Consider the following 15,297-nt stretch of genomic DNA (forward strand, 5'->3'; position numbering starts at 1 on the left):
AAATGGATAGTCGGGACACACAGAAGGGCAAAGTGCATTTCTGGGGGAAGGGAGCCTTGACCCACATGTTAGATTTCTTGAAGAGAAATCACAGTATATGTCATATTGACACGCCCGTCCTAACTATATTTTCTCTAAGCATGTTTTATTGATCCTGATGGACTTTACTTTAAAATACTCGTGCTTAAGGTTTCAGGCTTATTTTAATTACTAGTTTATTTTTCAGTCATAATGTGTATGTGCCTTATAATGTATATTCAATTATAATATGAAATGTGCTTGTGCTTCCAGTAACCCAGTGGTCCAGTAAAGAGTTGTGACTGGGGGAGTGAGCTACTTGTCACGAGCGGGGGGGGGAGCACTTGCAGCCCCTCACTCCCACTCTTTGTGGAAATGGTCTGCAGTCTATGAACGCAAGGGCAGAATTTCATGTTGGGTGTAGAGTACAGCTTTAATTGCAGTTTAGGAAATAAACCATGCCATGACACTCCAAGGGCTCCAGTAAAGAGTATGTTCATCTCAGACCCGTTCAACTGGAAATGCCAGATATTAATTATGGGTAGTTGTTTTTAAATAGCAAAACATATTCTTGAATACGGAGGTCTGGGGTCTGCCTGAGTCACTGTACTTGGTCCTCTCCAGATGCATTGGACTGCAACTACCAACTGTGCTAGCTGGGGGATGCTGGGAGTTGTAGTCTAACGCATCTGGAGGGCACCAGGTTGGGAAAGACTGCCATAGTATTTGGGAGCTGCAATTTATTCAGTACTAAACTTGAGGTCTGCAGTTTGATTCAGTAAGGGATGTAAAATGAGGAAGGACAGAACGTCCTCAGCTTGGAGACAGAGAAGTGTTTGTTTAGGCAATTGAAAGTGGTAAGATAAAGGCAATAATAATAATAATAATAATAATAATAATAATAATAATTATTATTATTATTATTTCTTACCCGCCTCTCTCTTTGGATCGAGGCGGGTAACAACATTAGTACAGGAATCAATACATCTTAAAAATTCTTGATTTTACATTGATCTGGATAGGCCTGCTGGAAAAGGCTAGACTTTAAAGCTGCCTTAAAATCACATAGTGTTAATTTTACGAATCTCCTCTGGCAGGCATTTCCACAATCTAGGGGCAACAGAAGAAAAGGTCCTCTGGGAAACTGATGTCAGCCTAGTTTTAGTTGACTGAAGTAAGTTCACCCCAGAGGACCTAAGTGTGCGGGGCGGATTGCATGGGAGAAGGTGACCCCGCAGGTATAGGGTGACCATATTTTGGAAACCAAAAAGGAGGACAACATGGTCGGCATGTCCAGCACCAAGGGGCAACAATGGATGAACGGATCTGTTTAAAATTTAGTATGGCTAAAGCCCTACCTAAAAGCTATCATGGTGCTAAGTTTCATCTCTTTATCTTTAAAAATGACCGTTTTAAAAATAATTATAAAACCTCAAATTGTAAAAAAATCCTAAAAAATCAATGGATGAACAGATCTGTTTCAAATTTGATGTGGCTAAAGCCCTACCTAAAACCTATCATGGTACCAAGTTCCATCTCTTTATCTTTAAAAATGACAGTTTTAAAAATAATAATTTTAAAACCTCAATTTTTAAAAAAATCCTAAAAAATCAATGGATGAACGGATCTGTTTCAAATTTGGTATGGCTAAAGCCCTACCTAAGAGATACCATCGTGCCAAGTTTCATGTCTTTAAAAATGATGGAGTTATAAGCGTTTTTGTTAATTCCTATTAAAGTAGAGCTGCCCTTTGGCTGGGAAAGATGGGAAAAATCTGGATTTCCCCTCCCAGATTTGTTACCAGAAATCTAGACAAATCTGAGTTTTCTTGTCATATGGTCACCCTACACAGGTAACCTGGACCCAAACCATTTAGGGCTTTAAAGGTAATGACCAACATTTTGTACTTTGCCCGGAAATTAATTGGCAGCCAGTGGAGTGATTTTAATGTTGGGGTAATGGGGTCACTCCTAGATGTACTGGTGACCAACCTGGCTGCCATATTTTGAACTAGTTGAAGTTTTGTTGGGTAGCCTGACCTTTTTGTCATGTCTGGTCAAACGGGGGGAAATATTTTAAAGAATGTGTAGTGCCCTTACATCCAGCACTAAAGAACAACACATCTTCCATTTGCTTGACTTCATTTAGATAGGATTTCCCTCTGCAGCAAACGGTATTCCCCTGCCCCCATGCATACAATCATTTAAAATCCCACTTAGTAGATGTTGAAAAAAACCCCAATACAATCAAAATAATAAAATGAATCAGAGAGCTAAAAAGCAGAGACCACTAAAGTATAACTCACAGCAGTAGGGGAGTGAGGAAAATAAATCAATCCAAAGGCTGGCAAAAACTGAAATATCTTTACTGAATATAGGGTGACCATATGAAAAGGAGGACTGGGCTACTGTATCTTTAACAGTTGCATAGAAAAGGGAGTTTCAGCAGGTGTCATTTGTATATATGGAGAACCTGGTGAAATTCCGTCTTCATCACAACAGTTAAAGGTGCAGCAGCTATACTAGAGTGAGCAGATTAATGAGGGCATGGCACCTGCAGCTTTAACTGGTGTGATGAAGAGGGAATTTCACCAGGTTCTCCAGATATACAAATGACACCTGCTGAAATTTCCTTTTCAATACAACTGTTAAAGATACAGGAACTCTGTCCTCCTTCTCATAGGGTCACCCTACTGAATACCAGGAAGCGAAAAGAGAGCGGACGAACAAGGCTTCCCAATGTTAGGAATTCCACAGTTTTGGTGCTGCTGTGACCAGTGGTGTAGTGGTAAATTGTGATGTGCAGATGCTCATCATGACAGCCCCCATAGCCATGCCTCCAAGGAACGTCCAAATATTCAGACAGCTGTGTTCATTCATATCGACAAACCAGTAGGTCTTTTGTAAAACGAATGGGTCTTAATTGTCAGCCCCATGTACTTTGCATTACAACAGGGATAGCGTCCTGCCCCCCCCCCCCACCAGCTGTTGTGAGGATTGCAGCAAAGCTTGCAGAGAGCAAGGTATTCTGAGGGTGGGGTGGGCTGGCAGATGTCAGTGTCACCACTAATAATAAAAAAAAGTGCTGGTGCTATTTCCCTGCAAGGCGTGATTCCGTTACGTCACTGGCTTGTGACCAAAAAGGACCTTCCCTAGGGTGACCATATGAAAAGGAGGATAGGGCTCCTGTATCTTTAACGGTTGTATTGAAAAGGGAATTTCAGCAGGTGTCATTTGTATATATGGAGAACCTGGTGAAATTTCCTTTTCGTCGCAACAGTTAAAGCTGCAGGTGCCCTGCCCTCTTTTAAATCTGGTCACAGTATAGCTGCAGTATAGCTCCTGCAGCTTTAACTGTTGTGATGAAGAGGGAATTTCACCAGGTGAGACATGCATACAAATGACACCTGCTGAAATTCCCTTTTCTATGCAACTGTTAAAGATACAGGGGCCCTGTCCTCCTTTTCATAGGGTCACCCTACCTTCCCTCATCCCAGAAAACTGGTCTTCCAGTGGCAACAGAAGGCGGATCAAAGCCTCCGATGAAGAACATTGAAATTCACTCTCCCCCATTATGTTGACTCGCGGCTGCTGCAGTGTAAAACAGCGCTTGGAGGAAAGCTACCATTGTTTCTTCTCAAAAATGATTTGTACAATCTCTAAAAATTAATGTTCAGTTCGGGGAGGTGGGGTGGGGGGGGAGAAGGCAAAGATGACAGCCAAGATAAATTTGCTGTGCCGTGGAGAGTGTTCTCCATCTGAGCATTACAAAGTGATTTATGTACGAACACTAGGTAATTAAGCCTCACTGTGAACATTCTCACCCTTTTTAATTAGCTACATGTGAGTAATTTGTTGGTGTTTTTACAGTCAATTTAATTACATTATTGAGTCAGTTATTTGAGTTTTGGCAATGCAGGGCAATCCCTAGGAAACGCTCTCCCAGGGAAGAGAGTTTGACACTGGATCCGTTTGCACGATTGCTGCGAGGGAAATAAACCACAGTGGCTTATTTCCCCTGCCACATGGCCTGGTCACGTGCAGGCTGGATTTCTCTAATTACCCTAATTACCCTTGCTGGCACCGCTTAGAATCATAGAATCATAGAATAGCAGAGTTGGAAGGGGCCTACAAGGCCATCGAGTCCAACCCCCTGCTCAATGCAGGAATCCACCCTAAAGCATCCCCGACAGATGCTTGAGCAGCTGCCTCTTGAAGGCCTCTAGTGTGGGAGAGCCCACAACCTCCCTAGGTCACTGGTTCCATTGTCATACTGCTCTAACAGTCAGGGAGTTTTTCCTGATGTCCAGCCGGAATCTGGCTTCCTTTAACTTGAGCCCGTTATTCCGTGTCCTGTACGGAATAACGTACAGGATCTTCTCGATCCTGGAGGATCGAGAAGAGATCCTGGCCCTCCTCTGTGTGACAACCTTCCAAGTATTTGAAGAGTGCTATCATGTCTCCCCTCAATCTTCTCTTCTCCAGGCTAAACATGCCCAGTTCTGTCAGTCTCTCTTCATAGGGCTTTGTTTCCAGACCCCTGATCATCCTGGTTGCCCTCCTCTGAACACACTCCAGCTTGTCTGGCTTGACGTCTCGTCTGAACCCAGGTGGCATGGTTCGTTTTGGCGGAGGGGGGAAGTAACACCCCCAAAACCCAACTTCAGCCAGTGGATTATTTGAGGATGGCAAACACCCCACCCCAAACAAGCAGTGCTGCCCAGGTTCAGATGTCACAGCAAGCTATGCCAGTGAGGGTAATTAGGGAAGGTGTACAGTTGCAGAGCAAATTTCTGCTGTCTTTAGGGCAATTAATTGAAACAATTTCAAAAGTTTTAAAATATAATTGATCTGCAATTCTGTTCACACGAGCAGACAGCCACATGCCTCTGAAAGTTCACAAGCAGGGTGTGAAGGCCATACTTGCAAGAGGTATACTGCCTCTGGATATGGAGGTTTCATAATCATTGATAGGGCTGTCCTCCACCATTAAGGACACAATCCTATGGCCTGCCCCCTCTCTGCTCAGAGGTCCCCAAACTCGGACGTTTCCAAGATTCCTATGCCCTTCCAGATTGAAGCCAGTAGGATGAGGAGCGACAGAGGCGATCTTTGCCTCTCTAGCCTACGATCTTTGATTTTTCTTTGCTGGATGGGCCTTTCAGCTTTTCAGCCCATCTATGAAGAGAGCCCTATGAAGAGAGACTGAAAGAACTGGGCTTACTCACAGCGCTGTGCCCATTGGGCTGGGGGGGAGATCACGGACGGGGGGGTGGAGGGGGCATCGAACATGTGAGCGGGCGAGCGAGCGGGGGGGTGGACAGGTGAGCGGGGGGTGGACATGGCAAGCGGGGGGTGGACATGGCAAACGGTGTGTGTGTGGACATGGTGAGCAGGGTGTGTGTGGACAAGGTGAGCGGGGGGATGGACGGGCGAGTGGGGGGGACGGACGAGCGAGGGGGCGAGCAGGCGAGCGAGCGAGGGGGCGAGTGGGTGAGCAAGTGAGGGGGCGAGTGGGGGGGATCATACATTGTGGGGGGAAATCGGGGGCAGGGAGGAGCAGGGACCCCTTTTTTAAAAAAACAACAACTTAACTTATCGTTGGTGCGCTCCTGTGCACATGGCCCCTTTAAGTTTTTTTAAAAATGGAGGACGCGACGGGGCTTTCCCTTACCGCGTCACATCTCACGTGTAGAAAAGGGCGACGGCCCGCACTAGCTGCAGCGCGGCCTCGCTCCTTCTTCCCTCCGGATTAACTGGCCTAAGTTAGCTGCAACTTGGGTCCGATTGGAATCTATGTGAAACATTAACCATGACTTAATTCTAATTGATTTCATTGGGAACTAAATGCAACAAACTTAGAGCTTTATCACACCAGGGTTATACTGTGCAGTCACTGTGAATTGCATGCAAAGGACTCAGAAGTTTTCCACCTTATAATCTGCTTTGATTGTGAAGGACTCCCAGGCATCCTGCCTTAATTGTGCTATAAAGCCAAAAGATTCGCCGTATTTAGCCCCTACTTTTTGAGCGTATCTTCCGAGCCGCCGCTGGGGCGCAGGAGCAGGATTTTAAAGAAATGCTTACATCTGCGTAAGCTTTAAAGAGAAAGACACCCAAAAAGGCACAGTAATAGATATTAGGGAGAGCTTTAAGCATACCAAATTTGAATTGGATCGGGTCATCCGTCGATTTTTGTAATGATTTTTTACATTTCCCCCCTTAAACTCACTTCCTAGTATGCTGTCGCCCGGTAGCAAAAACAACAACCGCGAAAGTTTAGCACTACGGGGATAATCCGAGGGAAGCAGGGACGTGGGATGAAGCTTTTATTCTGGATCCAACCCAAAATACACATGGATGGTTCCCCCCTCCTTTTTGCAACTGAATCTTGAATATATCCCTTGTTGCAAACTTTTTGTTCCTCATCTGTAAATTGCAAATGGTGCCCTGGGGAGAGAATGTTGGCTTCCACAAGGCCACCCACAGAACTCGTGACCCCATTTCTATCCCTGCACATTTGTAGATTGTCTGTAATGTTTTAAACGGCTCACATTTCTTCTGGGAAATGTTGGGCTCTGGCATACTTCCATCTGAAGGCTGTGGAGCATCAGGAAATAATTTTAACCTTATGTCTATGGATAGTACGAACAAAAGGTCATTCTCATTCACTGGGAAGAAATGCAGTCTCTCGAGGGTTTTTTTTGGTAGAAAAGCGTTATGAACAGCAAGGATCCAGTTGCAGCATTCACCACCTTTTGTGGAACTGCACTTCTGGTCAATTGTCCATACAACCAGGGTGACCAGGGGTCTGGAAACAAAGCCCTATGAGGAGAGACTGAAAGAACTGGGCAGGTTTAGCCTGGAGAAGAGAACATGGAAGGGAGACATGATAGCACTCTTCAAATACTTCAAAGGTTGTCACACAGAGGAGGGTCAGGATCTCTCTCGATCCTCCCAGAGTGCAGGACACGGAAGAACGGGCTCAAGTTAAAGGAAGCCAGATTCCGGCTGGACATCAGAAAAAACTTACTAATAGAGCAGTACGACAATGGAACCAGTGACCTAGGGAGGTTGTGGGCTCTCCCACACTAAAGGCCTTCAAGAGGCAGCTGGACAACCATCTGTCAGGGATGCTTTAGGGTGGATTCCTGCATTGAGCAGGGGGTTGGACTCGATGGCCTTGTAGGCCCCTTCCAACTCTGCTATTCTATGATTTGACACGAGGTGTAGATCTGACCTAGGTCCGAGAGAGTTATAGCTCATTATGCAGGAGTGAAAGCTATTTTAAAATGGCAGCTGATACCATACAGCTTGTGCTCTTAGATTTATGCTTTTGTTCTTTTCTTTTTTTTCCTCCTCGAGAGCTGTAGAAACGTAATGGTTTAATCCAGTTCTGCTTGTCTTGACAAGATCAAGCTTGGCAACAGAAATTGTATTAGCTTCACAATTTCCCCATTCTCAGGGGGAAATAGAATTATACAGGGGGAATGAAGTAGAATATGTCAAGAAATCCCTCAAAGATATCAGGGTGATGTTTTTATAGAAATAGAAAGGGATGCCTTTGGATTTTTATTAGAAAGCTTTTGTCTTCTCCTAGGATCTCCCTGTGTGGGGTCTGAGTTGCTTTGGAGGCAACTGGATGTCATTTCAAGTGTGTGAAATAAAGGTCAACGCAATTTTGCTAAAGAAAAGCAGCATAAGGAGTAGGTGATTTTGAGTCGGGAATTGGATGGAGGGGTACGATTATCTATTTCTCTGACAACTGTTTTGGGTTGCTGTTGTTTTCATATTCCAAATTGCTCATCTTTAGCTGCTCCCCCTCTCTGATGGGGTTCCAGAGGCATGGGAGCAGAAAAGAAAGGGCAAAGGCTTGGGCGACGTCATGTGGCTAGTGGACTTCTTGCTGAGAAACAGGGCTATTCAACATATCCCATAAATGCAATTATTAATAGCTTTACTTTTGGTGAACAGTGTATTTGCTACACCTACCCTTCAGGCTTGGTCTTGTTCACACTCTCCCATTGAATTGTGTCATGCTGTGCTAAGCCAAATGGAAAACCTCTGCACATTTTAACGGTATGATTTCTCTTTTGCAGAGACGCAAAGCCTATGTGGGGAAAAAATGGAAGATGAAAGTGACAGAGGTCTGTTCCAAAGAATAACCTGCAGAAACCCCTTTTATACTATCAAAGTAAGTATCTCCAGCACTTCCTCACCCACCCCACCCACCCCACAGAGTACCAAGGAAGAAAATAAAGTTGGCCTGTTCTTCTTTATTTCTTTACAATATTTCTATACCGCTCCCTGTCCGAGGATTTCGGAGAGAGTGAACAAATGAGGTAAAAGAATAAAAACAGAATAAAAACACATTAAATTGCATTTTTAAAAGAAGCAAATTAAGGGAAGACTTCTAGGAGAGCAGCTTCCGGGTACGCTGTTTGGCACCCTCATTTGCTTGGAGCTCTCGGCGGCCGCCTGAGTTGCCTCTATGGCAGCACCGGGCCTGCTCTTACCCTGGCCCCACCCAGCTGGACTCCAATCACACCCCCAGCCTGTAGTTAGTCAGGGGCCTGAGGCTTGCAAACACCCCAGCAGGACAAGTCCTGACCGAAGATCTGGGTCCTGCAAGCACTCGGTACAGCATAGACCTGGGTCCTGCAAGCACTCGGTACAGCATAGACCTGGGTCCTGCAAGCACTCGGTACAGCATAGACCTGGGTCCTGCAAGCACTCGGTACAGCATAGATCCTGACAAGGATGCAATGGAGGCAGCAAGATAAACCTGCGCTGCTGCCCGCACTGCCATGCAATAGGGACAATTATGCGCTCTAGAGCATGCTCGGACGTCTTTGCTTTGAGTCTTATGCCATTTGTGCTCTAGCCAACGTCCAGCCTGTTTCATTGACCACAACTCCCCAGTATACCCAGGAGCGGAGTGGGCTCTACAGGGCTGGAGAGGGCATTCAGGTGGGATCAAGGCAATGGCCCTCCACACCTCACTATTCCACAGCGTGGCTAGGGCCTCTGCTGGATCACCAGCTCTCTCCACTGGAAAATCCCCACGATCATTCAGAAATCCGTTGGCTTCCACCAGTCTCCTGGGGCGGACCATCCGAATGGATCCCCCACCCCAGCAGGAGGGAAGTAACGCTGTAAGTTCAAATCTCACCCGGAAATGGTCTGATCATGACAATGGGGTTACTTGGACTCCCACAATCTTCAGCATACCCATGTTAGCCTGGAGAAGAGAAGATTGAGGGGAGACATGATAGCACTCTTCAAATACTTAAAAGGTTGTCACACAGAGGAGGGCCAGGATCTCTTCTCGATCCTCCCAGAGTGCAGGACACGGAATAACGGGCTCAAGTTAAAGGAAGCCAGATTCTGGCTGGACATCAGGAAAAACTTCCTGACTGTTAGAGCAGTATTATTATTATTATTATTATTATTATTATTATTATTTATTTATTTATTTATATAGCACCATCAATGTACATGGTGTACACGACAATGGAATCAGTTACCTAGGGAGGTTGTGGGCTCTCCCCCACTAGAGGCCTTCAAGAGGCATCTGGACAACCATCTGTCAGGGATGCATTAAGGTGGATTCCTGCATTGAGCAGGGGGTTGGACTCGATGGCCTTGTAGGCCCCTTCCAACTCTGCTATTTTGTGATTCAATGATTCTATGATCTCACAACTTGGAGCAAAAACCAAATCAAGGCCCTGCTTCATGTGTTGGGCCGGTGACAAACTGAGACGTCCACGTGGTTGTCATGGAGGCCATGAAGTCCTGAGCTGGACCCATGGCCTCAGCATGGAAGTTGGGTTCTGGGTTCCTCCAACACCACACCCGAGACCACCTCCTTCATCTCAGTCAGGGAGGATCCCAGGTGGCAGGGTGGGCGGTACACCAGCAGCATCCCCGATCTGTCTCTATGGCCCAACACCAGGTGCAACCCCTCAAGGCCTGCTCCAAGGTGGAGTGGCTTCCTGGTGAGAAGAGATCGAAGATCTATGAATCACGGCGTGTCTCCCCCACACCAGCCCTCCAATCTATGTTGGTGATTCACTGAGTGCCCAGGTGGGCAGAGCTGAGTCAGATCAACCCCACCCAACTCACCTGCCCAAATCTCAGTAATGCGTGCCAGGTTTTTGTATAAATAAAGCAGGCCGCTTTCGTGGGAGGTTAAAGGAGGCCAAATTTAGAGAGAGAGAGAGAAACCCTGCAAAAATGGTATTAGAACTCAGTTATAAAGGGCACTCTGTCCGTGCCTTTTAAAGTTCAGCTTTTCAGGTTCAGTGTTTCACCTTCCCATGTTAAAATGCTCCAGGCTGAATATGCCCTGGCTGCTGTTTATAGCGGATCGGTTTGCGATACTGAGATTGTTCATGGAGTGCTTTAGGAAGATGGGTTTGTTTTTGTTTGTTTTACTGATTCTGAAATGGATTTAACTGCTTCAGATCCATTGCTTGGGGAGGGTGGTGTGGTGCGTGGATTGCAAGAGATAATTGCCTTGTAAAGAATGATAAAGAAAAGAGCATCATTCTGTCTGAGTATATGCAGACAGAAGCTGCTTCCAGACAAGGCTTTTATCGTGTTATCTGTTAAGGAGAAAAAGATGGAATTGCTGCACGAGGCCGTTGAATTGGTAGCACTGAACGCTCCTCCATCTGGAAATCACAACAGTTAAAGCTGTAGGAGCCCTGCCCTCTTTTATAGCTGGTCAAGAGGACAGGGCTCCTGCATCTTTAACGCTTCTGATGAAGAGGGAATTTCACCAGGTGCTGCAGGCACACAAATGACACCTGCTGAAATTCCCTTTTCTATGGAACTGTTAAAGATACAGGAGCCCTGTCCTCCTTTCCATAGGGTCACCCTAACATCCTTTCTGGATATTGAACCTGTTTGTTTTTTAAACTTCCTATTCAGCAAACAATTTGAATAGTTCACTCCAGGTGGAAAAAATGGTCTGGTTTTCATTCCCTAGGGGCCTAGGCTGTTTATTTTATTTTATTTAGCAGCAGTGGAGTACTAGGTGGCAGTTGGTAAGGGGGCCAAATGGCTGAGGGGAACCCTCTGGAGGCCTTCTCTCCGTTTTCCTCCCACGTGCTGGGGATGTCACGCTCTGGGGCATGGCCGGGGAAGCTTCCCTTCTTCCTCCTCCTCCTCCTCAGCCCTGGTGTGTAAAAGGAGGGAGATGAAGGGGATCCCCTAAATCTTTGGGGTATCCATATGGTAGTGGGTACTGGCAATTTGGGGCTGTATTTGTGTGAAGGTTCAGAATCTGATGTGTCTTGAGTGTTGCATACGCAGCCCGGGGATTTTTTACTTAAGGTTGGCATAAATCTCTCTTTTGCAACCTAGGAGAGTTGTGTATGGCTGAATACTAGCTTCATCCCACGTACCTGTTTCCCTCGAATTATCCCCTACAGCGCTAAGCTGTCGCCAGCTGTTGTTGCAATCACACCCTGGGCGGCAGCGCTCCTAAGATCCTTTGCATACCAGGAAATGGGTTTAAGGGGGGAAATATCCTTAATATCTATTACTGTGCCAGTTTTGATGTGTATGGCCACAGCTAGACCTAAGGTTTATCCTGGGATCATCCAGGGTTCGCCCCTGCCTGAGCACTGGATCCCCTGTGTGTCACCTAGGTGAACAGGTTTGACCCCTGGACGATCCAGGGATAAACCTGAGGTCTCGCTATGGCCTATCTTTAAAGCTTACGCAGATGTAAGCATTTGTTTAATTTTTCTTTAAACCTATCAAATCCTGCTCCTGCACCCCCAGTGGCTGCTCGGAAAACAACAAATGATTTGCTCCAAAACTAGTAGCAAAATAGGTCGATTCTTTTGCCTTTATAGCACAATTAAAGCAGGAGGGAATCTACACATCATACTGAAGGCGCTTGCATGCGCCTCCAGTACGCCCCCAAAACGAGGGTGTAGACGGAGAAAGAAGAGACGGAGGAAGAAGCGGTGGAGGAGGAGGCTGGGGAACTGGCCGCATCCTTGCTGCCGCCGCCACCTCCCCGCCGGCCTCCTGCTGCCGGGGTAAGAGCCAGCCGGGTCGGAGAGCTCAGCTTCCACTTCTGCTGAGCTCTCCGACCTGGGTGGCTCTTACCCCGGCAGCAGGAGGCCGGCGGAGAGGCGGCGGCGGCAAGGACGCGGCCGGTTCCCCAGCCTCCTCCTCCACCGCCTCTTCTTTCTCCGTCTACACCCTCGTTTTGAGGACGCACTGGAGGCGCACGCAAGCGCCTTCAGTACGACGTGTAGATTCCCTCCACGATGCATGGGAGTACTTCACAGTCAAAGCAGATTATAAGCTGGAAACTTTGGAGTCCTTGCACGCAATTTGCATTGATTGCACAGGATAACGCTGGTGTGATAAAGCTCTACAACTTGGGTGGTGTGGGGTGTGGGGGTGGGTAAGCATGAAGGAAGGTAGGGCTGGGGGGAAAAACCTGCATGGAACCCTGCAGAGCCATGGCTGCCAGTCAGGCTCAGCAGAACTGGGCTAAAAGGACCACACAGGCCTGACTCAGTCTGAGGGCCTTGGTAGACCTACCTGATAATCCGGTGGGGAGTAGGGGTGAGGCTGCGCTGCAGCTAGCGTGGGCCATTGCCCCTAGCTAGACGTAACACGCGACGGGGTAAGGGAAAGCCCCATCGTGTCAGCCATTTTTTTTATCTTAAAGGGGTCATGTGTGCAGGAGCGCACCAATGAAAAGGTCTTTAAAAAAAAAAAAAAGGGTTCCCCGCTCCCCCTGCCCCCAATTTCCCCCCACAATGTCTGGAGGCCCCCCGCCCGCTCGCTCGCCATGTCCGCCCCCCGCTCGCCATGTCCACCCCCCGTTCACTATGTCCGCCCCCTACTCGCTCGCTCGCCCGTCCCCCGCTCACCATGTCCGATGCTCCCTCTGCCCCCCCTGGCCGCGATCTCCCCACCCTGGCTCTGCTCTTCCACCCCCATCTCTCCTGCCAGGTCCACTCTTCTCCCCTGGCCCCCATCTCTCCCCCCCCACGATACCCCCCCCCCGGCCCGATGAGCACAGCACTCCTATGGAGCGCTGTGCCCAGTGCATGGCTTTCCCCGGCTACTCGCGAGTAAGCCGCATAGCTGGGAAAAGCCACGGAACCGGGCCACAAGTGGATCCGGTTATCCTGGGTCAAGGTAGGGTTTAGCCCGGGCTGACCCCGGGATCCCCTGTGCGTCATCTGCACGCACAGCAGGGAGCCCGGGTGTCAACCCGGGCTAAACCCTCGTCTAGCAACGGCCTGAGACAGTTCCCGATGTTCCTATGTAGCATTGACAAATGGGCCCATGAAGGTGGGGGTGAGAGGGATGCAGCTTGATATAGGGCGAAATTTAAAAGCGAAATAACACATGGTGTTCATAGTGCCGTGGTATGTGTGGGGCCATAGATCTGGCAGGGCACATGCAGGTCCCAGCTTGGGGACCTAAAATACATGTAAAATGTATAATTTTGGATTTTATCTGTCTTTTTTATTTTTTATTTTTTACTGTAAATAGCAGCTACCCAGGCCCCAATCTAATGGCAGAAAGAGGGGCTAACCATTTCCCCCCCCCCATGCTGCAGTCGCAGTTTAAACTCACCCCCAAGCTGTAACATCACATGGGAGGATTAGTTGCTGTCTAAATAGGGAGATTTATTAACTAAGGGGATGATTTGAGTAGGATTTCCATGGCAGGACAGAAAAGGGTGGAGCCCTTTCTCTGCTTGCCATGATCCCGATCCTGGTTGATAAGTTGCGATATACAGTTAAAAGAAGGTTTAGAAAGATTTTTTAAAATTTCACTCAATGCCAAGGAACGCATTTAATGTCCCATATGGTTTGGCCCACAACCCCCAGGATCTCAGAAAGGACGGTTGAGAAGGACCCATAGCTGGCGACTCTGGATGTGTTGGATTACAGCCCTAATCATCCCCAGCCATACTAGCTTGTGATGATGGGAGTTGTGGTCGAACTCATCTGAGGGGCGCACAGTTGGGGAAGTCTGGATTAGATGCTCCAATGGTCTGATGCTGTGTAAGGCAGCTTCTTATAGCCAGTTTTAAATCTGCTTTTTTAAAAAAAAAATTCTTCATTTTTAAATGAAAATGAGCAACTCAGGCTGTGGCTTTTTTCCTTTCTGTTTGAGCTCTCAGAGCCCTTCTGTTACCTGCCGGCTGGCTTGACCCTAAATGACTCTCTTCCTCTTTGCACCTGTATCCAGAACTTGCTTCTAGGCACTTCAAAGCCATCTGCCCGCCTGACCCTTTTCTCTGCCGGAAAGGAAAACCACGACTTCTTTTCCAGCAGTTCTTAGCCTTTCCTTTGTAGCACAAACATCCGAAGCAGGACCCGCTGATTCTGGGATGGGAAACTTTTTTTTTTTTTTAAAATAGATATTCAGTACATGTGTAAGAACTTAAAACTTTCGGGGACTTTTCCCCTTTAAAAAGTGAATAATTCTGAGGACAGATAAAACTTTGAGGGAAATGGGAATATTTTCTTCTTTGCAATATAATAATAATAATAATAATAAGAAGAAGAAGAAGAAGAAGAAGAAGAAGAAGAAGAAGAAGAAGAAGAAGAAGTTGTTTCTGCATCATTTATTTCAAGTATTCAAAGCATTCCACATAATCTCTGTTAAGTAATCCCTACATTAAACCTGTAAATTTAGGATGACCATATGAAAAGGAGGACGGGACTCCTGTATCTTTAACAGTTGTATACAAAAGGGAATTTCAGCAGGCATTATTTGTACACTTGCAGCACCTGGTGAAAGTCCCTCTTCATCACAATAGTTAAAGCTGCAGGAGCCCTGCCCTCTTTTGTATCTGGTCACTCCTTTCTTCTTTCCTTCTTTCCTTCTTAATAAGCATCCACACACAGCTATATGTATATTAGCCAGTGTGGTGTAGTGGCTAAAGTGTTGGACTGGGAGCCTGGAGATCTGGGTTCTAGTCCTCACTCAGCCATGGAAACCCACTGGGTGACTTTGGGCCGGTCACAGACTCTCAGCCCAGCCTACCTCACAGGGTGGTTGTTGTGAGGATAAAAATAGAGAGGAGGAGGAGGATTATGTACACCACCTTGGGTTCCTTGGAGGAAAAAAGGCAGGATATAAATGCAATAATAAAATACTACAGCAGTAACATGGGGTGGTTTACTTTGGGGAAATGTTGCAGGGGCATGGGTTAATCCTGCTCCCAGAGTGCCGCGTCCCTTATCAATTTCTAAATTTTTTTTTTAAAAAAACCCAATATGAA

General features: G+C 46.9%; 1 protein-coding gene across 1 annotated transcript in view; it reads left to right on the top strand.

Moving 5' to 3' along the window:
• Positions 1-8,142: 8,142 nt before the first annotated feature.
• The window catches only part of SLCO2B1 (solute carrier organic anion transporter family member 2B1), an 80,141-nt gene continuing 72,986 nt past the window's right edge, over positions 8,143-15,297 (top strand). Inside the window, exon 1 of the mRNA XM_063127871.1 lies at positions 8,143-8,211. Coding sequence (XP_062983941.1) covers positions 8,143-8,211 — 69 coding nt within the window. The remainder of the gene's footprint in view (positions 8,212-15,297) is intronic.

This window comes from Elgaria multicarinata, chromosome 5 (assembly GCF_023053635.1).
Source record: "Elgaria multicarinata webbii isolate HBS135686 ecotype San Diego chromosome 5, rElgMul1.1.pri, whole genome shotgun sequence".
Classification (NCBI taxonomy): domain Eukaryota; kingdom Metazoa; phylum Chordata; class Lepidosauria; order Squamata; family Anguidae; genus Elgaria; species Elgaria multicarinata.